General features: G+C 37.3%; 5 protein-coding genes and 1 long non-coding RNA gene across 8 annotated transcripts; 3 read left to right on the top strand and 3 right to left on the bottom strand.

The window, feature by feature from the left end:
* Positions 1–4,422: 4,422 nt before the first annotated feature.
* LOC147500537 (HMG (high mobility group) box protein with ARID/BRIGHT DNA-binding domain-containing protein) lies at positions 4,423–7,910 on the top strand. Of its 2 annotated transcripts, none has more exons than XM_086562143.1 (7): positions 4,423–4,613; positions 4,736–5,007; positions 5,625–5,703; positions 6,156–6,318; positions 6,402–6,509; positions 6,699–7,090; positions 7,172–7,910. In XM_086562143.1, exons 2-7 carry the CDS (start codon positions 4,766–4,768, stop codon positions 7,640–7,642), a joined length of 1,455 nt encoding a protein of 484 aa, XP_086418269.1. In that variant the 5' UTR covers positions 4,423–4,613; positions 4,736–4,765; the 3' UTR covers positions 7,643–7,910. The 2 variants fall into 2 exon arrangements, with proteins under 2 accessions (XP_086418269.1, XP_086418270.1); XM_086562144.1 differs by having other exon boundaries at positions 4,608–4,631.
* Positions 6,324–6,948, bottom strand: LOC147500538 (uncharacterized). The gene is made up of 2 exons (XR_015196412.1): positions 6,809–6,948; positions 6,324–6,488 (listed from the first exon to the last, which is right to left on the bottom strand). It is a non-coding gene; the product is annotated as an uncharacterized LOC147500538 (long non-coding RNA).
* Positions 7,911–9,606: 1,696 nt separating the features above from the next.
* Positions 9,607–11,300, top strand: LOC147500535 (uncharacterized). 2 transcript variants are annotated; one of them, XM_086559358.1, is made up of 3 exons: positions 9,686–9,836; positions 9,934–10,084; positions 10,169–11,300. In XM_086559358.1, the coding sequence occupies exons 1-3, from the start codon at positions 9,822–9,824 to the stop codon at positions 10,423–10,425; spliced, it is 423 nt and encodes a 140-aa protein (XP_086415484.1). In that variant the 5' UTR covers positions 9,686–9,821; the 3' UTR covers positions 10,426–11,300. The 2 variants fall into 2 exon arrangements, with proteins under 2 accessions (XP_086415483.1, XP_086415484.1); XM_086559357.1 differs by having other exon boundaries at positions 9,607–9,836; positions 9,934–11,300.
* Positions 10,551–11,300, top strand: LOC147500536 (ethylene-responsive transcription factor ERF062-like). The gene is given in 2 exon segments (XM_086559359.1): positions 10,551–10,967; positions 10,969–11,300. Coding segments are annotated over 2 exon segments (588 nt in total). The 3' UTR covers positions 11,140–11,300.
* A 10,821-nt stretch (positions 11,301–22,121) lies between these two features.
* On the bottom strand, positions 22,122–22,983 carry LOC147500534 (uncharacterized; the record flags this gene model as incomplete). Its single annotated transcript, XM_086563653.1, has 3 exons — positions 22,122–22,409; positions 22,494–22,618; positions 22,906–22,983. Coding segments are annotated over 3 exons (303 nt in total), but the record flags the coding sequence as incomplete, so codon positions are not given.
* Positions 22,984–24,261: 1,278 nt separating this feature from the next.
* LOC147500533 (Gibberellin-regulated family protein) lies at positions 24,262–25,408 on the bottom strand. The gene is made up of 3 exons (XM_086559356.1): positions 25,260–25,408; positions 24,889–24,919; positions 24,262–24,589 (listed from the first exon to the last, which is right to left on the bottom strand). Exons 1-3 carry the CDS (start codon positions 25,335–25,337, stop codon positions 24,408–24,410), a joined length of 291 nt encoding a protein of 96 aa, XP_086415482.1. The 5' UTR covers positions 25,338–25,408; the 3' UTR covers positions 24,262–24,407.
* Positions 25,409–26,244: the final 836 nt, after the last annotated feature.

Here is a 26,244-nt window from a genome sequence, read left to right as displayed (position 1 = left end):
CTTAGTTTCCAAACACTTATGCACCATAATCGCTGCTCATTAACGTATTTCGGTTTATTTTCAATCAAAATATATTCTGATTTGAAAATTTGTGTGAGACATTTTGTAAAGCCTTTTCATCACACAAAATATTTAATAGATCTCGGGCGTATGCCCGGGTCAAAAATCTAGTAAAAAAGACTAAAGAACAAAGCGATTATTTACTTTTTGGCTTTCTTGCTTCGATTCTCAACCCTTTCTGTAACTTGTTTGGGCCTGGAAGGTTTTAGGGTGGGCTGTTTCTGTTTGTGAAGGGTGGTCTGCGTGGAAGGCTTTTGTCTGTGTATCTGACCGTCTCTGTACAAGTGTTTTATTACATGCAAATATGACAAATCAGGAGGCTTCCCTTGCCACTTGCCAGATGTATGCCGCGCCATTGTTGTGATTACTCTTCAAAAGGATTAACATAAAGGTTATGACAGATAAGATGGCGCGTCTACATGTAGTCTTTGTTTGAGTGATTTTTTTTGCTCCGAGCGTTGGTTACTCCAAGCGTTTTAAGGAAATTATCAGTTACATTCACACCTTTTTCATTTTTTCCAAAAAAAAATAGTTAGACCTAGGATAAGAAATCGGGTCGGGTTTGACCAAAATCTTACCCGATCTGAATAGTTCAGGTTCGGGTCGATTTTTATATCAGTTTATTTATTTGAGTGGATTGAAATTTTCGGTTTGATTCGGGTTTGGGTTCAGATATTGTCAAACTATTCGGATTCGGATATAACTATATCCGACCCATTCCCTACACTAATTACACCTCGCACAAAATCTTCAAAATTTCGATTTTACTAGTTTGTCCCTCAATTAGTTAAAAGGAAATAAAAATGAAACGGAAACAAAACAAAAAATAGGAATTAAAATATGAAAAATTCGATGGATGCATTAAGAACAAGTTAACAAGAATATGATATTATTGTTATTAACATGTTTTTGCAAAAAGAAGATAAAGAATAACAAGAATATGATATTATTGTTATTAACACGTTTTTGCAAAAAGAAGATAAAGAAGAAATACACACAGTTTGTTAGTTTATTCCACTTTACATTCTTTTTATTTCCTTTATGAGGGACAAACTAATAAAATTAGAAATTTTGAGGATTTTGTGACGGTTGTAATTTCTCTCTTTTTGTGGAAACGATTAGACGTGTAGGGCTCAAAATTCCCTTGGAGCACTTGGAGGACCAACACTGGGAGCAAAAAATCACTCGTCTCTGTTGACAATGCTAGCAAGGTAAACATATGGATCAAAGGTTTGGGCCTCTGTTTTAGGCGACTAAACAATGGGCCTAGAATTTTGTCATAGACAGCCCAATGGCAAGAGAATAGTATACTTGCCTCGTAGAGAAGGTAGAGGGCAGTGTACACAATATGAAAAACACAACTCAATCTTTTTAAAAACCCAGGAATTGAATGAGATTCAGAGCTTGTGATGATAAGCTTGCGAAAATAAAAAAAAATTGAACAGTGGAGGACTGGAGGTAGAATTTCATGAGTAATTGGTAAATTTTGAGGGTATAGTTATCTCATAATTGTGCATGTAGATTCAGAGACGGTTGCTAGCTCATTCTTTACATGTTGTACAGATGGTCTTCCCTAGCTACACAAATATCGTTATAAACGAGGCCTAACCTCCTAACCATAATATAACTCCAAAGGCATATAATGTTCTTATTAGTTTCACTTCACCAACCCCATGGTAGCAAGCATTAAACGCAAAATGGGTCATTAGAATACCATTTTTCACCAATGTGAGTACTAACCATTCAATATTATTTCGTATCTTCACCATTTACATTAATTCATACATATTTGGTATACTATATATGTCCTATGATATTCATTTTCTTAATTATTCTTTTGCATTTTTCGTGAAGTAATTAATTATTCTTTTGTTTGTAAGTGGTGCTTTCCTGTGACTTGCTTATTTACTCGATCTTTCATTGTGATTGTCCTATGAAAAATGTCTACACTTTTGGTAAAGTTTTCCAGCATTGTGGAAGAAGCATTCTAATTAAGTAGTTAACGATCATTTGATTCATTTCCTATTAGAAAATCTAACTATGCAAGAGTAAGTTGAAATCATCAAGATCAACAGAGGAGAAATTTGCTCCAAATAAATAAACAGCACAAATTTTTCAAAAGAAGCATCACAACTCACATTCTCAGAGTGAAAACAACTCACTTTAAATTTTGTACCATCGATCTACATATATATAATTTCACATAGTGATGGTGGTAATTGCATGCAGTGAGCTGATATAAATTCTTGAATCTATAAAAGAAACGAAAAAAGAGGGCTTAATTATTGATCTTCTTGGAGAGGTAAAACAACAAATTTGAGTCCAAAACTAATTCACTAGTGCGAAATTAAACAACTATAAAAACAAATAATTTATGCAACTTTACGTCCGAAATGCATGAAGAAAAAAACGTTTTGTAAATTGTAATTAAGAACCCAGGTGGTGTACATTGCAGTAAAAAAAAATCCCTCTAATTAACGCCGGAAAATGGTCCTTCTAGAGCTAATTTGGAGAAGCCATGACGACTCAAACATTACTTACAAATTTACAACATTCCAACAACTACAAACACCAAAAATTTATGGAAATCCAACGCTACCAACAATGTAGGAAAGTGAACATTTCTAGCATTCTGAAGAAATTAGTGTGTATGAGAAATTGAAAGAACAATTATGGGGTGTTTGGATCCTATTTATTTATTGCCAAAAAGTGTTTATTAGTGAAAAAAATATATTTTTTTTAAATAAATGTATTTGGTTTCTATTTAAAAAAAAATAGTTTTTCATCTAAAAAACACTTTTTGGTCCCAAAAACTTGTTTTATGATAATTAGGTAAAATTTGTTTTTCAAGTTAAAAAATTATTTTTCTTTGAAGGAAACACTTTGGTGCTCAAGGCAAATGAATTCTCCGGATGTTTTAGACTTTAGTGATTTATGCCATGATATACTAAAATATATCGAGAAACATAATATGAAATCTAATTTGATAAAATAACTTTTAAAAAAAATTACAACCAAATATATTTATTGAAAAACTGTTTTTAGAATAAATACTTTTTCATAAAAATATTTTTTTTAAAAAAAAATGAGAACCAAACATCTCATTAGACTTTTCAAAACTTCACAACATTGAAGTTTGCCATGGGCACTGCACTACTGTTTGGTATCAGATTTTTGAAAATCCTAAATTATTACTGGCCTGGATCCCACCAAGGTACCAACGTCAATTATAATACTTTGACAACTGAAACATGCCTTGAGTCCCGCCTAAACTAAATAGGGATTGGGAAAAGTACGCGGTAGGATGGTTGGTTGGTGAATAAATTACAAAGTATTAATCACTGCTATTAATTGCAAATTCCTTAAGACAATAGGCAAAAAACATCCTCATTGGTTAAACCCCAAGCCCCAAAAAATTTCTAAACACAAATAAGCACAGAAAATGTCCTCATTGGCTAAAACTCTATATAGCCCCCCAAAAAAGGTTAGTTAGTAATGTTGGTCTCATAAGTAGTTGGGGAGACAGAAACATAATAATGTGAATAGAAAAGATGACTTGGTCTAAAAATGTAAAAATGAATGCGGTATTAACTGCATTAGCATCTGTTACGGGGATTTATCAGCAAGTATTAACCACATTTTTGTTATCATTCTTATCCTTTGGTATATGAGATATATGCCGGTTACAACGGGAGTCAGTCAATATGACACGTTATTGTATATTTGCTAGTATTTCTCTATATCATATATATATGGGGTAGCTCCCACTACCCCACATTTTATATGTTTTTCCATCAACTGCACACACACACAATATTAAACAGAGAGATACAAGGTTGTTATATTTGTGAGGTCATCATCTTATTTTTTTCTTAAAGGTTAGTTTTCTTTTGCTTTGCTTTTATGTTTATGTTATGTTTATAGGCCATGTTTGTGTTTTTGTAATCTACATTTCTCTCTCTGGTTAACTTAAGAGTAATATATTCTTCATTATTTTATTCTATACTTTATACTTATGTCATCTATGCATAATATCATTTTGAACTTTCAAAGAGGTGGGGCTGCAAAATAATGGGAAGGAATATTTTAGTCACTGAACAGTGAGAGAGATTGGAATATTTTGAGTACTATGATTTATGGAGAGAGAGAGAGATAAGATAACAAAAACATTGATTGAAAGCACTATTTATTTTCAGTATTTAAGAGGAGTACTATCAATGTGTCCTATATGATGCTATGTAATATATACATGTGTCAGTGTGTTAAAAGGTGGAAAGTAGTAACAAATAGCCCTGTGATAACCTACATAAAACACTTTGAACCTATGGTTTTTAAGCTGACCCCTAGTAGGCTAATGGGTCTAAGAGGATATGGAGATTTGGGTTCTATGTTCTCACAGACTTTAGAGGAGTTCATGGCTATATGCCAGCTAATTTGTACTAGGGGATTTCCTTGGATTTTGAACCACTTCAATATTTGTTGTTATTGGTGGTTACTCATTTGTTGGTTCACTGGTGGGAGCTTTCTTCTTCTGAAACCTGTTTCTTTGGATGGTTGGTTTGATCTTAAATGTTTGCATGCATTTTGTTTGTTTTGCTTTCTCCATGACATCTTCCTTTTCCATTATGACTGGGTTTCTGTTCTCATCACTGTATATATTGTGTTGAAAATGCAGTTTTGGTTGAAAATATAACTTTAAGAAGTAATGGTGGACAAGAAGAGTGAAAAGGCAGATATTAGTGGTAGTTCTAAGAAGGAGTTGGCACTGGCCCCATCTTCTTCTGCTGGCCCCTCCTCTTGTTATCCTGCTATTGCTGCTGATGTTTCTGCCGCTAAGCTATATGTTTACCCTTCACCACTTGCAAAATATGAGGAAATTGTAGCTGATCCGGGGGTCTTCATGAGTACTCTTGAGAAACTTCATGCCACTATGCGTACTAAGTTCATGTAAGCTAAATGCCTAAATGTTTATCATGAACTTTTTATTTTACATTCATGATTAGTCTTTTGCTCTGTGTGTATGTCAGTATGTGGTTCTTATTTAAACTTTGTTTAACCTTCTCTAAGTTTGTAAAGTCCACATGGGCTAAATATGACAATGTAACAATGTTCTACATTGTCATTATTATGGTTTAGGAATTTGGAAGAAATTTGTTTGATACATTATATACAGACTTCAGCAAAAAATACCCTTTGTATACACCTTTATTTGTTTAATTTGATACATTATAGGGGTATAAGCATATTGAGAGATTGAGGTTTCCACATGTGTGCAAAACTTTTGTTTGTTTGATGTAGCTTTCCTTTTTGAAGTTGAAGTTGGACTGTGGTTATATTTTTTAAATGAGTAGAATTTTAAGTAGTTTATTAGCTATGAGTAAATCTTTTTTATTTAAGATTTAGCTCATAAATCTGCTATCATAAATGTTGGTTCTCTCAAAACATACTTCTCCCAATAGGTGTGACTCGTGACTTATTGGAAGTTCCTTTTGCTTTTTTTCATTTTAGTTTAACTTGTTTAGCATTCATGTTTTTGTGTTTTGACTTCTATTTTTGGGTTTTAGGATTCCCGTTATAGGGGGAAAGGAGCTAGACTTGCACCGGCTCTTTGTGGAGGTTACTTCTCGAGGTGGTATTGAAAAGGTGAGATGGAGTGAGATGTGCATTGCTACTTCTCATGATTAGTTTGGTTTTAAATGGTGTCTTTCATTCTTTGGCATCCTTTTTGAATCCATATTTAAAAATTTATGATTAGTTTGTGTTACGTAGTAATCTTTTGACAACTGTATGATTTTATTCCTTTATCTGAAGATTGATGATCAATTTGTACCTGTGGTTATGTGGCCTATCTATGGTGCTTACAAGTTATTGCCTGAAACAAATCATTGTCTTCATTGGCTTGTAATGTCTTGCTTAAAGGAATTATTCATGTGTGTTCAAAAAAACTTCTAAATGTAGTGTATGTGTCTCGCATTGCAATAATTAGTTGTTTTTCTGAAGGTTTTTACACTCAAAAGCATTAGCTTAGACATTGCTCATTTTATATCAAGTTATTCCCATAGTGCTCACCTTAATCACTGTTCAAGATGATCTAGGTTGTTAGGGAGAGAAGATGGAAAGAGATCACTTCTGTTTTCAAATTTCCCTCTACGGCTACAAATGCATCTTTTATCCTCCGCAAATATTATGTCAGTTTAATTCATCACTACGAGCAGCTATACTACTTTGGAGCCAAGGGTTGGACTCGTTCTGAGCCTGGTACGTTGATGAAATTTCATACCTTCATTCTCCTTCTTTATTAGCTATGTGAACCTATCTCAACTATTTGCAACATTTTGCAGATCCTTTACTGAATTCTCCTCTGACGCCAATTCCAGTTCAAAGCTCCACTGCACCAGTGCCTCCAATATCAGAAGTTCAAGTGGCTTCTGTCCAGGAACAAAGAAAAGGTGAGTATTAATTTTCTTCATCAGCACTCCGTTGAAAAAGAACCGTACCTGTTATGTGAACATGATACGTAAGTAGGTAACGTAGAAGTAGAATGAACCATAGTAATACATAATAAACAATAGTTTTCAATTTAAAAACGTATCATATTTGATGGTACTAACAATTCTATCTCTTTGCTCTGTTTTCAGCAAGTCTTTTAGGGAGTCATGTGATGGGGGTAATTGATGGGAAATTCGAACATGGTTATCTTGTTACAGTTTCGGTTGGCACAGAAAAGCTACAAGGTGTTCTGTATCACCTCTTTTCCAATCCAACTGACCATGCTCCATCACATACTGTTGTTAGTGCTAACAAGAAAGGCAGGGACACTGCACCACTGGCTGTACGCCGTCGCCGTCGCCGGAAAAAATCTGAACTGAAGAAGAGAGACCCCGCCCATCCAAAACCCAATAGAAGTGGGTACAATTTCTTCTTTCAAGAGCAGCATGCGAGACTGAAACCTCTCCATCCTGGAAAGGACAGGGAAATCAGTAAAATGATCGGTGAACTATGGAGCAAAGTAACAGAAACAGAGAAAGCCGTAAGTAAAAGTGTAAAAGTACACAGTTCTACATAAGCGTGCAAAAGATTGTTAATCTTTTTCTTTTGATTGTGATATTAGGTTTATCAGGAAAGAGGCTTAAAGGATAAAGAGAGATACAAATGTGAGATGCTAGTGTACAAAGAGAACTTAAAGAGAGGTCAGATTATCAGTGATGCCGTTCCTATCCAGCAGAGACTTGCACCACCAGAGGTACTTATGGTAGAACGCGATGAGAAAATGGAAGTTGGAGAAGAAGATAAATTTGAAACTGAGGAAGATGACTCAGGCGAAGATCAAATGGAAGATGACTCCATCCATACTCGAGAAAATGGAAGTAGTTTGGGTGGAAGTGATTCTGAGGAAAAAATTGCAGATACGGTTTCAGAGATGGAGATATCTGTTGGAGTAGAGAATAAAATAGAATCTGATAATGTGGCAACTAAGGATGACGGTTTCAAATTGCGGAAGAGGGAACAAAATGATGGAGATGAGCGCAACGTGCAGCAGAGGGATCAAAAGGATGGCGATGTGCAAGATTTAAACTTGTGAAATGTTGCAGTGTCATCCAATATTCACCACTAATCTAGTTAAGAACATTAACTCTAGTCGTCCGAAAGCAATGTTGTCAATTATACTTACTAGAGTAGCATAGTTAGTGATTCACAGGTAGCTTTCTCTTATGTTTATGGTTTGTTTCATCTTTGTTGTATTGTATGTAGGCTGCAAATGATGTTACACATTGTGGCGGAAAGGGAACTCAAATTTTGCTTAGTTTGACTCTTGTCCGTGGAAATAGAATCTGATTATTGATGTTTCATCCGTGATGTCAATCTAAACTAACTACTGAACTATTTGAACACTGAACCCTATTTCTGTTCTTTACACTTGCAAGTTTGATAGTTCTACATTTATGTGCTACTAGTGTGAAACCACAATCCTTAGGCATATACTGATGCAATCTTGTAGAACCACAAACTTACTTGTCAGTGAGTAGGAAGCTGAACAAGATAATTCAAAAGGTCATGCATAGAATTATGTCAAATCAAAAGATGGATGAGACAGTTATGTTCATGAATTCATGATATTAGGATTAGAATTCGAGCCTAGTTCATTAGAAAAGATTTCGATCTGACTATTGATATAGAATTCTAGATAATTCACAACCCTATTCAGAGTATTTGTTGTTGAGACTTGAGAGTAGGATTGCAAATCACCTCATGGGGTCTCATCATTTTGCTTTTCATGCTCGAGTCCAGATAATGGTATAACGTGGCTCCTTACTAGCCCAAAGAGGCAAAAACATTCATTTTATTTCTAGTAAAGCCAAATCTGGTATCTTCAGGCCCCTTAAAACAAAAAATCTGAAGGGAGACAGCTACAGATTTCTCAATGCCCAAATTCATCAAAAATTAACTAATCAGGGCCTGGAAATAATGATGTTGATGATAATGCTAGTTTAAGTAGAATAATCTGAATTGTTAGTCACCTCACTTTCTACAAAAATTAGTGCAACAAACTCACTAATCATCATTACAATCCATTAGGTGCTGACTACTGATAGCCATGTGGGAGAACACATGACATCTCTCTCAGCAAAAATCTAACATACATTTCTTATTCAGGACATATACACACACACATAAGGGCCATCTAGGTGAACAAATAGTTTTTGCACGACGCATGTGATAACCTTTATATTCCAAGGAAGGGTTTACTTTTGTATTCCTCACTTTCAAACAGTGGTTACCTAGTCGTAATCAATCTTACAATTTCCACTGTATACATTATAGTATTGTACATTTGCCGTCAGCTTAATTTTCGAGTTAGAAATACTCAAATGATGATGTTTTAATAAGAAGAAAGGTCACCAGGCAAGAACATTCTTAAAAGAAGATGTAACTATTAATTACTACTAATCTATATCAAATTGTACGATCCAACACCTTTTTCTGCAATGGTGTTACTTGTTAGTTACATTTGTGTACGATAATGAGTTAGAAACAGGTCAATAACCATATTAAATTCAATAAAGAAAGTAAAAGTGAAGAAATACATGTGGTGTGCTATACAAAACTTCATGACCACTAATTATAAAGCCTTAACAAGCATATACTTAAGCCTACTGTTTGTGCAGAGTCTGTGGTCTGATCAGGTTTTCTTCTGTCTGGATTGCGTCCTCAAGCATGGAATAAAAAAATAATGAAAAATGTCAAATGAAATATTTTAGTTTGAAAAAATTGATATGAACTATTAGCTACAATGTTAGATGTATTAGCAATTCAAACTGCATCCTAATTAAATATCTACGAATGTTGATTTACGGTGCATAGAAGTTTGACAAAAATTAAGTTGAATTCCTCATTAAGCTTTGAGTTAGTAGAATTTGAATATTTAATAGTTTACACAATTTTGACCAGCACACTAAATTCTTTGTACACAAATCCAATTTGGTATTTCGCATTGGAGTTTTTTGTGTTATAAACTTATAAAGCATTGTAAGATATGTGAAGCATATACCAAATGGTATGATTATGAGGTGTGCAAATGGTCCCCTTTAGTGTAAATACATCAAGCATGGTAGCACGAGCTAGATGGATGGGGTGGAAGATGGTGGGAACTTTTCCTTTTCAACAACCGTTCCGCAAATCTGACTCAGACTCTAAGTACGCTTTATTAACCGTAACTGGGTCCTTTGATTATCGAAAGATTCTCAACAAATACCTGTCACATGAGGTGTACTAAGGTTTGAATATTTATAACACTCCAACCTTCTTTGACATCATTTCTGATTTCTCATCAGTTAGTCATTAAGTTGGTTCTGTTGTTGCTGTTGAGTCCAGATCCTTTTAAAGGGTATGGAGGACCAGTTTCCAAAGATTGAAAACTACATGCATAAAGGAATCCCATATGGGAGTGCAACAAGTAGAAGATTGCTAGGTGATCCAATCTTGTGGAATGCACTTGCTGAAACTTCTTCTTGTGCTAATGGAGGTATGGATCAGTTTTTTTCTAGTCCTGAATCCAGTTCTTCAGTTGATGATGCCACTGTTGTCTCATTAAACAATAATGTGACAGGATACGGAGAAAGAAAGTTTGAGTTGGCGAATAATCGTTTTGCAAGCACCAATGCAACAGTGCAAGAAAGCCAAAGTCCATTCAATTCTGTATCAAGCTCTGTGACCACAAGTGAGGGTTCTGAGGTCAAAGGGAGTTCAGTTCCTGTGAATTTTATAGACATGTTTCCTGCATTTTCAGGTTCACAAGTCTCTAATTCTCCTTCCAGGCTCCCGAATTTGAACTTGTTTTGGAGGAACCCGAGCCTAACGTTATAGGCCCTGTAGCACATCAAGTTCAGCCTCAGCCTGGCTTAGACTGGTTTTCTATCAACAATAAACTTGTGGGTTCTCCTGCGAAAGGTAGCCGAGATTATTGTTTAGGTGTCAATAAGACGCAGGTGATGAAGTACAGTGGAAGTAAAAACCAGGAAAATCAGCAAAAGACGTGGGCATCAACATCATCTCAAGGGAAGCTTTTTAGAGGTGTAAGGCAAAGGCACTGGGGAAAATGGGTAGCAGAGATCAGGCTGCCGAGGAACCGGTCAAGGGTGTGGTTAGGGACTTTTGACACTGCAGAAGAAGCCGCTTTTGCTTATGACACAGCTGCTTATAAGTTGAGAGGAGAACACGCACAACTGAATTTTCCTGATCTTAAGCATCAACTCGAGGCTAATTCTTTGAATGGTAGTAGTAGTACTGCTGCACTTCTCGACGCAAAACTACAGGCACTATGTGTGGGCATTGCTCAACAGAAGAAACCACCATCACCAAATAACCTGATTTCCAAGAGTCCACTCAAACCTATAATTCAAAAAGCCAACAACGAAAGACAGTTCTTGTGATCTGGAAAGCAGAGTTGGCTCAGAGGTGGGGGGAGAGAATAAGAAGACTCATGAAACACTTTCAGATGTGGATGATGTTCTGTTAAGTAGAATGCCCTCTTTGGATATGGACATGATCTGGGATTCTCTTCCAATATATGATTCATGAATATTAGTTACTCAATTTTGGATAATTTCTTCCTTGTTTTGATGAATGTAGAGCTTTCAATTCGGTATCTAGATACTTTTCATTTCATATGGAATTTTTCTTCTTGGAACTAGATTTGAATTAAGCCATTAGTCCTCATTTGTTGGACATTTTTGTGTTTATCTTCACAATATTCACTCACAGGTCTTCAGGGAAGGAGCAACAATTTTTCTGAACAGATACTACATCACATTTGAAAAGTCCCTAACAAGTTAAACTATGTCTATTATATTTTAACTATTTTGTTTATTCGTGTATTCCCTATTTACACATTCAGACACAATAAAATCAAGGTCTCCTCCATAGAAACGACCCTCATTGTTGAATTGGAAAACTTAAGTTTGTGGACCAGTTATAAGTTGGCATTTGAGAGCCAAAGCAAAAACTGGAATAAGGAAATTATATGGTTAAATATGTTTAGAGTCAATTATTGTAAAATGTACTTTCATATGTATTTGAATCTGTAATCGTTTTACACAGATTACTATTGCCATGTCGAAGCAAACGTTTTTCCACTTTGCTGACATTTCTAGTATCATATCATCATTGTCAAGTTTTTCTTTTCAGTTTGTCAAGGTTGAGAGCTACGTGAAAAAAATGTTAATGCTGTAATATATGAGACAATTGTGTTGAAAAAAACAATATAGAAAAAGGAGAGGAATCTGTAGTACTGTCACTAAACCAAGCAGCATAGGAAATCATCAAACAGCTACTACTAATTGACGCATGATCTGATTCCACAGCTCACACTTGCAAGTTGCAACTTGTAAGGCTCGTGGAAATGTGGAATATCACTATAAAACACACGGTAAAGGACTAAAAGGAGAATGATAGGTTCCTAGAGTGAAAGAAGGAAAAAAATTCTTAGATCCATCATTCTTACTTTCTCTTTACACCATCAGAACTTTTGTATCTTTATAGCCGAATTCACGAGCTTGTGGGAGGATAGAATCTCTCTCTCTGCCTGTAAAATAGCCATGTGATATAAAAGTGTCCATTGGAAGTACGGTAGTTAAGTTGGTGGATTAAAGAGAACTCCATCTTACAAATTGTAGAGAAAAAAATAGCTTTTTCTGTTTTTCACGTTCAGAGCGCGCCTGCGCTCAGAGTGTCTAAACCGAACCATCATGCTCCTAGTGTTTTGTGCGACCCAGCGTTTAGGTCCTTAGAGCGCCTTCAGGGGAGTTTTGCGACCCATTCGCCATAAGAGGCGCCAGCTTCTTTTTTTGTGGACTTCGCTATAAAGAATCGCGCGATTTTGGTTTTTGGTATAAAAAACAAAATCAGTTTTGAAAACCTAACTTTTTCCAAAACCAAGAAAGAGAGATTATAAGAGAGCAATTCTTTGTGAGTTGAGTGTTCATTCTTTGTGAGTGAATTGAGAGACTTGTAACTCGCTACTCGGGACATCCAAAGAAAAGCTTGGAACTTCGCGGTGTGGAAGTAGGCAAATTCTTAGAACCACGATATATATCTCGCCTTGTGGTTTGTTCTTCCTTTACATTAATTGTTTTACTTTATATGCTTGTTATTTGATATTTGAAGTGTTGAGATATTGCTTGGAGGGTGTTGACGCCTTGTCTAGTGTGAAGGATCGATCTTTGTGTATGATTGATCCGCTTGTTGTTAATGGTAACGTTGTTTCCGCACTTATATATTCACAACAATTGGTATCGGAGCTTAGGTATACGACCTAGGATTTTGAGTTTAGTGCTCAAAATTTGTGTGTAGACAAGGTGTTCGATTAAATTCGAGGTGAAACCGCTTTTGGGTTATTGTGTGTAACTTGAAAGATGGCTCCCAAGATGTCAAACACAAGGTTTGAAGTAGAAGTTTAATGGGAAGAATAACTTTGGGATTTGGCAAGTCCAAGTAAAGGACATCCTCATCCAACAAGGTTTGCACAAGGCTTTAAAGGGGATTAAATCTAAAGGCGGCGAGTATGAGTAATGATGATTGGGAAGAGTTCGATCTTCAAACTTGTTCATCAATCCGGTTATGTCTTGCTAATGAAGTTATGTATAGTGTGATGGGAGAAAAAATATTTGCGCCGGGTATTTGGCTCAAACTAGAGTTTATGTATATGACCAAGAGCATGATTTAACAAGATGTACCTTAAGAAGCGTCTTTATCGGTACATGATGGTTGATGGTTCAACGATGCAAGAGCACGTTAGTGAGTTCCATCGACGCCTAGCGGATTATTTGAATGTTGGTATGAAGATGGATGATGAGGATTAAGCGGCATGTTTAATATTCTCCTTACCGTAAAGCTATGAGCATCTAATGACTACATTCATGAACGAGAAGTCGCCGATCTTGACGGTTCAAAGTGCACTTCTTTCTTATGAGTTGATGAAGAAGACACGCGTGTAGAGAATAGCATTGATGCGGTCGGGCTAGTGGCAAGAGGAAATTCAGATGAAACGTAATTATTCAAGTAATGAGAATTCTAGGTCCAAGTCAAAGAAGCCTTTAAAATATGTACATCTTACAATTGCAAATGAAAAGGGACATTATGCAAGTAATTGTCCTCACCAAGAGAGAAACAAGAGAGATGGTCAAGAAAGGTAAGGCAAAAATGGAGGCAAATTATGCTTCGGGCTCAAGAGGGGATGAGTTCGATCTCGTGTGTCCACACAAGACTATATGACCGAAAAGTGGATTCTTGATTCCTGATGTTCCTATCATATGTGCCGAATAGAAAGTGGTTTACTTCTTATGAGAGCATTGATGGTGGTTCCGTTTTTAATGGGTAATGACGTTGCTTGTAAGGCGGTAGGAATTGGAACTATACGGGTCAAGATGTATGATGGTGTAGTGAGGACTTTAACCGATGTGAGATATGTTCCGAGCTAAAGAAAAGTCTTATTTCTCTTGGTACCTTGATTCCAAAGGCCACAAGTTTGTGGGCGAAGGTGGAGTCCTAAATATTGTTAATGGCTCTTTAGTTGTTATGAAGGGGTCAAAAATATGGAACCTTGTATACTCACGATGGGTAGTACGGTGATGATAAAGATGTAGCGATGGGTGCATGTAGTAATGATTCGAGTGCACTAAGATATGGCATATGCGTTTAGGGCATATGAGTGAAAATGGTTTGTCCGAGTTGTACAAGCGAGGTTCTTGAAGAACTTGAAGAAGCCAATATGGGGTTCCGTGAGCATTGCGTCTATGGGAAGCGATCGCAGAGTCAAGTTCAAGTCAAGCAAGCACACGACAAATGGCATCCTTGATTATGTGCATACGGATGTTTAGGGACCCTCCGGGTGGCTTCCAAGGGAGGTAACCGCTATTATGTCTCATTCATTGATGATCATACTCGTATGTGTGGGTGTATATGATGAAATTGAAAAGATGAAGTGTTTGAGACATTTAAGAAGTGGAAGGCAAGGGTTGAGAATCGCATTGAGGATAGGAAGGTAAAGACATTACGGTCCGACAATGGTAATGCGAGTATACCTATGGACCTTTCCAAGAGTTAAATGCGGCGCTAACAGGGAATTGCCGGACACCGGATACCGGGCACGCCACGTGAGAATGGAATGGCGAGAGGATGAATAGAACTTTGCTTGAAAGAGCAAGATGTTTATTGTCTAATGCCGGTCCCAGGCAAAGAGTATTGGGCGGAATCTGCGGTGTCCATGGCGTGTTACTGTATAATAGGTCACCGCACCCGGCTATAGATTGCGGGACACCTTATGAGGTGTGGTCGGTAACCCACCGATTATAGTATTTTGCGAGTGTTTGGATCGACGACTTACTACCATGTGAGGGACAAAGAAGCTAGATCCTAGAGCTAAGAAGGCCATATTCTTAGGCTTTGCAAATGGGGTAAAGGGATATCGATTGTGGTGTCTAGAAGACCACAAGTTCCCCGGTCGCAGAGAGATGTTACCTTTGATGAGACTTCCGTGTTATCTTTGATGGTTTCCAAGTAGTAGGCGAATGGTGAGTCCATAGGGTTCAAGCTAATGAGCTTGAGTTGTCCGATGCGGTGAGATGGTGGTTAGATCATGATGAGGTACCAAATCATGGAACCACACAGCAACAGGAAGAAGAGCAAGAGCATCCGCAACTTGTAGTGGCTAACCCTAGGCCACAGAAACAAGTTAAAGAAGTGCACAAGTATGGGCACGAGAAGCCGGTGAAACACTATGGTCAGGTAGATTTAGTGGCATATGCACTGAATGTCGAAGATGATGAGTCAGATAGCTTCAAGGAAGCTGTTAGAGATGCTCATTACAGAGATTGGTTGGTAGCTATGCAAGCAGAGATAGAATCTCTTGATAAAAATCACACATGGGACTTAGTTTTATTGCCAAAGGGCAAAAGGACTATCGGCAGTAAATGGGTGTTCAGAAAGAAAGAGGTCCTTCCTGAGTCCGACAGTACTGGGTACAAGGCAAGAGTGGTAGCAAAGGGTTTTTCACGAAAAAGAAGGAGTTGACTACAATGAGATATTTTCCCGGTGGTCAAACATACGTCCATTCGTGTGTTATTAAGTTTAGTTGCTCACTTCAACTTGGAGTTAGAGCAACTTGATGTGAAAAATGCTTTCTTGCATGGGGACTTGGAAGAAAAGATCTATATGAGACAACCTGAAGGGTTTGTTGTTGCTGTGAAAGAAGATTATGTATGCAAATTGAATCGTCCATCGCACGGGTTAAAGCAATCGCCGTGCAATGGTGGTACAAAGCTTTGACACATTCATGATGCAACATGAGTACACCCGAAGTAAGTATGACTGCTGTGTCTAATTTAAAAAGCTTCGTGGTAATGACTTCATCTATCTCCTGCTTTATGTGGATGACATGATTATTGCTTCCAAAAGCATGGTGGAGATAGACATGTTGAAATCTTAACTTAGCTCTGAGTTTGAGATGAAAGACTTAGGTGGAGCCAAAAAGATACTGAGCATGGAGATTGACAGAGATAGGAAGAAGCGACGGATAGTTGTATCTCAGAAGAAATACATTCAGAAAGTAATTTCTCGATTTGGTATGGAGAATGCAAAGTCGGTTTCTATACCTTTAGTTTGGGCATTTTAGGCTTTTCACCTAAGTTCTCTCCCTAGTTCGGTTGGAGGAACAAAAGCATATGACAAATGTTCCTTATGCAAGTGCCGTGGGCAGTTTGATGTATGCTATGGTGTGCACACGCCCGGACATTTCACAGGCGGTTAGTGTTGTCGGCAGGTATATGGCAAATCCGGGAAGCGAAGATTGGGAGGCGATGAAATGGGTACTAAGGTACTTGAAGGGTACCTTGGATGTGGGATTAGCTTATGGTGGAGGCACTTGTTATGTCGATGGGTTTGTGGATTCCGATTATGCGGTGATCTAGATAGACGACGATCGACTCACCGGTTATGTGTTTATGATGCATGGTGCACCGGTTAGTTGGAGGTCTATGCTATTCTGCTACTCTTGCTCTATCTACTATTGGGCAGTGAGAGTATATGGCGATGGCGAGGCGAAAAAAGAGGCACTATGGCTTCGAGGTCTTCTAGATGATTTGGGTATTGGCGAATGCGGTGTTGCTTTGTATTGTGATAGTCGAGTGCTATTCATTTGGCGAAGAACCAAGTTCATCATGGTCGGACCAAGCATATTGATGTCCGTTATCACTTTATCACGGGATGTCGTTGAGGATGGTGATGTAGCACTTGAGAAAGTAGACACCCATGACAATCCTGGCCGATATCTTTGGCGAAAGTTGTCACCGGAGTTAAGTTCCAACACCGTTTGGACTTGCTCCAAATCCTACATGTTTGATGAGCCTTGTGTGGGCATAGCCGCCGGCGCGCTTAATCTGCGAGTCTTCCTTGCTTTGGAGGTGTTCCCTCGGATGTGATCTTCTTTGGATGTATTCGGGCTTGGTTTTATGTGTTAAAACCTCACCGAGGTGGAGAATGTAGAGAAAAAGAGTTTTTCTGTTTTTCACGCTCGAGAAGGCGCGCGCGAGCGCGCGAAACGCGACTCATGGCTCCGAAGTTTTTTGGCCGACCAGCCATATAAGAAGCGCCAGCCTTCGAGTCCTTAGGCACGCCGAAAGGCGACCACATACTCATGCTCCGGTGTTTTAAAAGGCGACCATATAGTGCTTCGCCATTTTTTTTGTGGGCTTCGCTATAGTAACCGCGATTTTGGTTTTTTGGTATAAAAACAAAATCAGTTTTTTGGAAAACCTAACTTTTTCCAAAACCAAGAAAGAGAGAGATTATAAGAGAGCAATTCTTTGTGAGTTGAGTGTTCATTCTTTGTGAGTGAATTGAGAGACTTGTAATCTGTTACTTAGGACATCCAGTAAAGCTTGGAACTCGTAGTGTGGAAGTAGGCAAATTGCCGAACCACAATATATCTCGTCTTGTGGTTTGTTCTTCCTTTACATTAATTGTTTTCCTTTATATGCTTGTTATTTGATATTGAGAAGTGTTGGGATATTATTTGGAGGGTGTTGAAGTCTTGTCTAGTGTGAAGGATCGATCTTTGTGTAGGATTGATCCGTTTGTTGTGCGTAACGTTGTTTCCGCAATTATATATTCACAACACAAATTAAATTCGACTTTAATTCAGTTGTAATTTAGTTTAGAGCACTAATCTGGTCATAGACACGCAAGAGTGCAAGAGACAACTCTGTGTGTGCTTACTGCCTAGACAACTAAGGCAGCAGCAAAGTTCTTTGAAGAATGGATATATTAGAAAAGTTTATCCCTTGAAAACTAATCCTTGTGATCATGACCTCCACCAACAGAAGAAAATTTAATATGTCCAGAACCTTTTTATTTTGTAACATATGATTAGAAGTTCAGAACTAAGCACTTTTCCCCCATATCAGTACAAAATTAATCAAGTTTATCAAGAACACCATCATCATTTGATTAGTCCAATGATTATCAATTAGATAACTAGTAAGATCAAGAAAAAAACAACTGAGGTAGGTGGAGCAGAAGAACATGCTAAAATACTAAACGGCTGACCAATGAGGTACTTCCAAGTGGACGCAACACTGTCTAATCCTTTTATTATTGATGATAATTTATGAGAGAAAGGAGTCGCTACACAAGTATATTAGCTCCTCTAATTAGCTGTGAAACTTTTGTTTGATTTGTTCTAGCTGGCCGGTTTATGTGACCACATGAATTTCCTATTGGCATGTGCATTCATAAGATAAGTTTGTTTACTTCAACCATACAAAAGACATGTTAACTAAGCAACACTTACTCATTTTATTTAACTTCCACAACTACAACAACTCCATCAGCGTTGAAATGGTTAGTTCTCTTGCTTCTCTAACAATCTCAATATTCATTTCTCATGCCCATGGTCCCCAAAATTATGGAACTTGTTTGCCAAATGCGGCAAAAGGGACAGAAAGCTTCACTTTCAATACAACGAGTGGTGGTGGTCCTGCTGCTAGATTTGAGCAATATATAGGTGGTTGTACTGTACCAACTTTATTCTGTTTTCCAAGTCTGGAATCTGGATTTGGTTTGGTTTGTGACTTTGTCCTTTCGCACGTCAGAAGGGCAGATACATTCGTTCTTTTTGCTTCTTCAGAGTTCGGCCAATTAAGATTCTGAACAACTTTTTAGTAATTCTTTTCTTCCTGCTAAAGTGCTAAAACTTACATAGATTCATAACTTCTGTTCACTAGATACATAATACACATACACACTACGTTTTTTTTTTGTCACAACTCATTATTTTTTTTTTTGTTTTAATTTTGAATCAGTTAGAGGTTAGGCAGACCTCAACCTGCATTGACTTAAAATCTGTTGTACACAACAGCACTTGCATCCTCATCTAGTATTACACTCAGTTGCTTAGGATAGGGTCCTATGCTATAGTTTATTGAGTTGTCACTCATGTATAAGACTTTGCACGATTAGTTTCCCTGAAAATATGGCTAGTCTCCACATTCTGGAATTTCCTTACTGTTGTCTGATGGCTTCAGTCACGTTGAAACAGAACCAAGGTGTGAGTTCTTTTCCATTTAGTATATTGACAGCCCTCTTTGAGCCTGAGTTGATCTCAATTTGGTCGATACCTATCATCTCTGCTGCCTTTAGACCTTCAAGAATGCCCATTAATTTCTGAAAAAGTATTGACCTACATGTGGAACTACCATTATCCATTGCATAGTGCCATCTGGGTTGAGCACAGCATTAGTAGGTTTCTGTCATTGGCTTTGTATCACAGCTTTTCCTATTTGCAGTCCCAGTACTTCAATCATTCTTTTAGCTCCATCTGAATCAGCAACATTCTAGAGTACTTGTTGCAAATAGACTTTCATTTTCTTCAAGGTATCCTGTGCAACCTGTTTGGCTGTGTGTTTCTTTCCCTTGAATCTTGGACTATTTCTCTCATTCCATGTACTGTACACTCATTACTTCTTTGGTTTCTCTTCTTCTTGTGTTTCTGCTCCGTTCTTTTAAGCAATGACTTTCTCGCGTCTTTCTGAAACCATGTCCATTACACTCCTCTGTTACTACACCTCTCTGCTCTGGGAAGTTCTATTTTCCATTTTTTTTCCAACTTGAAAAATGAATAATACCGACTATAATACACCATTACAGTGCAAAATAAGTGTTTAAGCTTACACACAGCACAATTTGTTGAATGGAAAAATAAAATAAAATCATAGCTTTCCTGGTTAACCAAACAAACAGAACGATTTAGAACGATCAGCACATCAAAATCATAGAACATTCCAGTTAACCGGTGAAAAAAGCACCAATGCATTATCCACTTATATCAGAAGATTTCTGACATTTACAGACGTTAAAAGGGAAGAACTCTTTACAACACAATGAGATGGCTCAAGAATTTTAAAATCACCCTACCAATTTTGAATATTTCAAAGCTTTGCTGAAGTGAAATGGAGGATGGAGGCGAATGCCCCATGGTCATTGACCCCTTTAATCAATAATATCATACCGAAAAGGCATGCTAACCACGCTGGAAGCGACAGTAGAACACATGGCTAACCAGATTCTTGGTCACCCCTCTCCATCTTGCCTGAGCACTAAGGCCACCCATGAGCACTAAAGCATTGCATCCGATTTGATATGATAATCTTACTTTTCAATTCTCGTACAAGAACATCAGAGTAAACAAGACACATCTACTGACTCCATTCCATCTGAAGCTTTGTTTAGAATCAAGTAAAATGTTCATGATAGTGACCAACTGATTGCCTCCAAGAATCCCAGATCAACTGAAGACCAAGAAAGCTCCTTCGAACTTGATACGAAACTTATATTCACAACAAATAGGATATTGGTTATTAATAAAATTAAATCGCTAAACTTCCACTAAATCTTGGTGAGAAAAAATTTGCTCAAACTCTTTTTTCAGGAGAATATACACATTGAACTCTTCTGATCTGTTCCTCGCGCCCCTCCTCTCAAACCATACCGGTCACCCCTTCCCACCCAATGTATGAGCTCAGAAGTCTCAAACTCACGACCTCTTGGAAAAATGGAACAACTCCAAGGGTGGGCTTGCCAGTTGTCCTGCTGACTACGACTCTCATCTGATTCATGACTTCGAATTTGTATTAGAAACCAAAAACAATATTGACAACTAGGACACACCCCTTAAGTCCTCTCCTAGTTATCCGCCAATTTGCTCTTATATGGTTGCAGGAACAAGGACCATACACTACATGATGTCATGTTGACACCAAATGTATGTATTTACCTATGTACTTCCTATGTATGTAAAATTGCTTGTTCACCTACCTAACCTCAAATGAAGAAATACACGTACCTACTCTCTACATGCCCTGAACTCCTGAAGTAGGCTTGAGCCACCCGGAAACAACTAAACATTTCGCTCCTCACTTAAAAAAGTCGAAGAAAGAAACATTAGGCTTTGGCAAATAACAACACCGTCATAGTTTAGTTTACGCCACCACATATAGAAAAAGAGGTGTAATGTGCTACAACTTGCAAAGTAGGCAATTACATTAAGAATATCAATGGTAACATAACGTCAGGGTCAAGCCCAGTACTTGTAAAGCAGTATGAACCTCAGATAAAATAAGGGATACACTCTCCTTTTCCTCGACAAAACTGGACATTAATGAGATATATCTAAACAGCATGATTTAAAACTCTAATGGAGTGAGGGATATGCTATTCTTCTAACACCCAATATAAACAAACTATGAAGCTCGTTTTTAGTCAAAAAAGAAAAAGCAGTAGAAATCATAATACATGGTGTGCTTTTCCTCAGTGAATATGGGGTAGAAATAAAAACCTTCGTGTGAGGAGAATGGAAACCAGCATTGACTCCCACAAATGAGTGCTGATAACGTTTAACTTTTCTAAACTGAGAATCTTGCAAACAAAGGCGCTTGCTTCCTAGCATAGTTTGACACTTTGACATGTATCACCTAGCTTATGGTGAAGGCACACAAAACCAAAAACTGAGACCACAATACAAATTCAACAAACATAACACCCTAGAAGAAATAATAGCACCAGACACAAAGAAACAAAAGTAAGCTCCCTCTAAATGTCCCCTCCAAGTAAATGCACGTATTCTCTTTTCATTTTCATGTACTTTGTGCACTACATCCTAGCAAGCAACGACCAGAAGACCAGTATATTTCGACTTGAGTGTTTGATATCTAAAGGAGGAAGTTCTCAACCCTTTTCCCTGTAGCACTCATGAGTCTCATGTTATTCAATAAGTTTCCTATCTAGTGCCGACATGAGACAATGTTAACAGATTGCTCTGTGGAATCATAAAACAAACGTGTACAAATAAATAGTGCCTAACATTGATATTGTAAAGTTTACTAGCCGTGTCAATTTGTCCTCTCCCCCCCCCTCCCTTTTTTTCCCCTTGGTACACATCTATGTCTTTCAGGGAACACATGTGCACAAACTAAGATGGCATTAAGAGAATGTAACAAGTAGCGAACACATAATTTTTCATCATTGTTCACAACATACATATTTTATTAATAACGCCAAACATTTAAATCACATATATTCAACACATAGATCACCATATCCATCTTCGCTGGAAAGTAAATATAACAGTAAAGGAATTTAAAGACCACAAAAACTCAACTCCTTGATCTGATAAATTCCCACTACCAGCGTAACACTTGTGTTATTTCTTGGTACTACTTTTTCCAGCTTCTTCTCCTCCTCCTGATGCTGTAGCCTGTCCAGCTTTCTTTGCTGTCTTCTCCTGAAGTGCTTTTGCATCCCTACATGGCATTCAAAATTCAGTACACCTACAAAACCTACTAACAATAAAAATCCTAATCCAAACAATCTCCTAGATGTAATACCTTTCGCGACGCTGTTCGGGTGTCAATCCATCATCTTTCTTATTCTTTCCTCCAGTCCTAGCTGCTGCCCTTTCCCTATCTTTCTCTCTCTGGTTTCCACGTTTCTTCCAATTAAAGAAAACAGTCTAATACATACAACACACTAAAATAAACTATCTTATTCGATCCAAACTCCTAAAATAAAACATGGGCTTTCACAGAATCAATCAAAGAAATAAACTTTGCACAGAAATCTAACTAAGAAACATATAAACATGTAGAAAGAGCAAGAAACTAATAAAAAAGGATATGGGTCATATTTTTTTTAACTGCACCAAAGAAAGATTACCCTGCAAACAATAACAAAGAGAATAAAAACGTAAACTTTTTTCACTTTGGGTTTGAAAACAGGAAAGAGAGAAGTAATATATACCTTGCTGTGGGATCTAAAAGGGCGTTGGAAGAAGCAAGTTGAGGCAGGAGTTGAAGATGAAGATAGATAAAATAATATTCAACAACCAATATACCGAACAAAACAAACTATATTTGTCAATATATCGGTTTCGAACAGTTTGCCGACAATTTAAATTCCGCAATTTGTTACTGATATTGCGACCAAAATACCGATTACGCAAATTTGACACAGTTTTAAGACTTTTCGGCCTAATACTAGAATTATCATAGTGGGAAAGTGAGCGTAGCAAGAGTAGGAGATGAGAAGAGGAGGAAGATTAAGAAGAGAAATAACGAAAACCGCGGAGAATAATGAGAAAGAGAGGAGGAAAATGAAAAGAGAAGCATAATAAGAGAGTCATTTTACACACTCTCCAAAAACGTTCGCATACCCTCATTTGATTATTCAAATATAATAAAATTTGGATGATGTATTGATGTCTGATGTCTGATTTTGGTTTAGGATTCTGCAGCAGTGCAACACAACGTTTATATCAGTGCTTACTGTTTAGGCAGTTTAGCAAGGAATAATATCTCAAGTCATGCAACTGCACGAAAGTGTTATGCAAAAACAAAAACACTGCTCTGAGGTTTCCAATCTCGCCATCAGAATATAGAGTGTCCAAATTTTGGCAATTCACTTGAGTTTAGCCTTTGTACAAAATCAAAAACATTACACTCTTGAAATTTGACAATACATGTTGCTGGGAGTCCGGTTTTGCTGTCCTAAAATACTGTGTCCTAGCTGTCTAGACTCAGTGTGTACCTACGGTTTGCAAATACACAGGACATTTGCGTGTAAATCTAAAGGCATTATATAAGCGGTTGTGATCTATTTTGGATAGTTGGACAGCAAACTTTGGGACAGCATAACTCAGTTCCCATATTGGTATCTCAAGGGCAAAAGTTCAGGAAACTTTTGGCATCTTTGTTACTTGGATCAACTTCGTCAGATTGACCAATATGTGATCGGCAACTCTTTTAAAATTTGGACTCTGCCTAAAGGTCTCAAAATTTCAGTAAACATTACAGGCCTTTGGCTTGTTGGAGTTTCAACCGAAAACAGATACCAAATTTCGAGTCCTATCAAAATTTAACATGCCAAAAGAATGTGTTTTGCCTGATGTAAATTTCTTGCTGAGTTCCTGGAGCCCAGAAACGACCATTAGGTGTGAGATTTTAGTCAAAAATGACTACTCAATACTCACCTAATCCTTGCCCAAAATCGTACTGAGGATGGCAGGATGCTAATACGCTAATAACCTGTCTCAAGAGTCCATGACGAAAAAAGAAGCATATGGGCTCAACTTAGCATATGGTGGATACACAAATACACTATTCCTCAACTCTCCTTTGAAATTTAATCAAGTAATCAAATGCAGTCTAAACCATCCATATAATTATTTCCAATAGTGAGAAGACAGTATCAACTAAAAATAACCGTACAATTATCACAATTGTTGTTAGGTTAAGACGGAATTCCTAAGGACACTTTGGCTTCCCTTCCTTTGTCTTCCAATTGTTGTAGCATGGGCATTCCTCCTTGTGCCCGTACGTACCAGAGGGGACGCATAAACACGTTTTGCAGCACTTGTTGCAGTAGAACAAACATGGTTTCTTGTGCGATGTGGCAGAACAACGATAAGCACATGCCTTGGGACATTCTGAAACATATCAAAAAATATATACAAACACCGACTTAATTTATGTAGATCTTAGTAATCGAAAACTATTTGAATAGATCAAATAGCTCGAGGATTTGATAAAATCCTTATCAGTTACTACAATTATTATTCAATTAACCTGAAACAAATGTACTAACATTAATCAACAAGAAAAGTGTCAGTATACTAGATTATAATCCTTGATCATGTTAGAGTTATGTATGTATTTCGAATGACTCAAACGTCCTGCGTAGATCCATAAGTGTGTTAGGAGAGTGTATTAGGATTATGTCCAGTACCTCGGAGCTTCACTGATCCTTCTCTGCCCGCCTAAACATTTTCAAGAAAAACGAGCATATATTTAGATTTATCACGAAAGAGGAAGTAAAATTAAAAAAATAATAATAATAACAGGGAATTGAAATGTAAATAGTATGATGAAAAATAGTCTAAAATTAATTGTAAAGAAATATGTAGATTCTCTTGATTGATCTGGCTAATCACTAGTACTCGTTAATCATTTGATTGTATGACCAATTACCACTCGGTATTTCGGTGACAGGTACTTTGTACCGCAACTTGATCTTCAATTGAAATATGTAACAATTAAACTCAAGTTTTCAATGACTCCTATTTTAAGTTGAAGTAACAAAAATGAGTGAAGCCTCACCTTTGTGAACCCCGATAAGAACAATATGGAAAAGAAAAAGACGAGCAAAGCAAGGCGTAGCACTGAGAAACGAGCCATATTATTTTGGAGAAACCTATGGTGTGTCTGTTTGTTGAACAAGACTTGAGGTTATATAGTGAAACTGTCCAAATGAATCATCCACCTCAACTCTTCATTTTATGGTAAGAATTAGAAAGTTCGATGCAAAATTGGAAACCTACCACTTATATCATTTTTATGGGCAGTTAATATTTCAAAATGAGTTTACGAAGAAAACCAAAAACGTATGAATTGCCTTTTTCTAATAGAATTGCCTTTTTTTCCACTGGAAAAGGAATTAGCTGGTTGCATCAATGCATCATATCCTACTGTCATCACCCATGGCATACATTTTTTATGCTTAACTTTTTAGTGATAAATCATCAATTGAATTGATACCGTGAATAGAATATCTCCAATATCATTAGTATACATTGATATTTTTCGATAGATCACACAAATTTCGAACTCAAAATCCCTATAGAAATGAACCTAATTAATTGGTACATAAAATTGTTCTTGGACGATTGGCTTCTTCAAGGGCACTTTGGCCCTCCTTCCCTAGTCTTCCAATTGTTGTAGCATGGACATTCCTCCTTATTCCCGTATGTACCAGAGGGGACACATAGACATGTGTTGCAGCACTGGTTGCAGTAGATCACACATGGTTTCTTGTGCAATGTGGCAGAACATCGATACTCACATGCCCCCGCACATTCTGAAAGTAATATATCAAAGTATTAGACCACCACAAAACCAATTCGGCATGATTATGATCTTACATTTACGAGGTTGGATATAGCTCGAGGAATGGAAATTATCCTAATAATGTATATGTACCACATTTCACGTAGGCTACATATATCTACATTGTAAGTAAATCAAATTGTTGAGAAAAACTTCACTAGGATTATTAAGTAAATTCCCCGCGGATCATGCACGACTT

Source organism: Coptis chinensis, chromosome 5 (assembly GCF_015680905.1).
Source record: "Coptis chinensis isolate HL-2020 chromosome 5, ASM1568090v1, whole genome shotgun sequence".
NCBI classification, from domain to species: Eukaryota; Viridiplantae; Streptophyta; class Magnoliopsida; order Ranunculales; family Ranunculaceae; genus Coptis; species Coptis chinensis.
The sequence above is the reverse complement of the archived record's forward strand: the minus strand, read 5'-3'. Positions and strand labels throughout refer to the sequence as shown.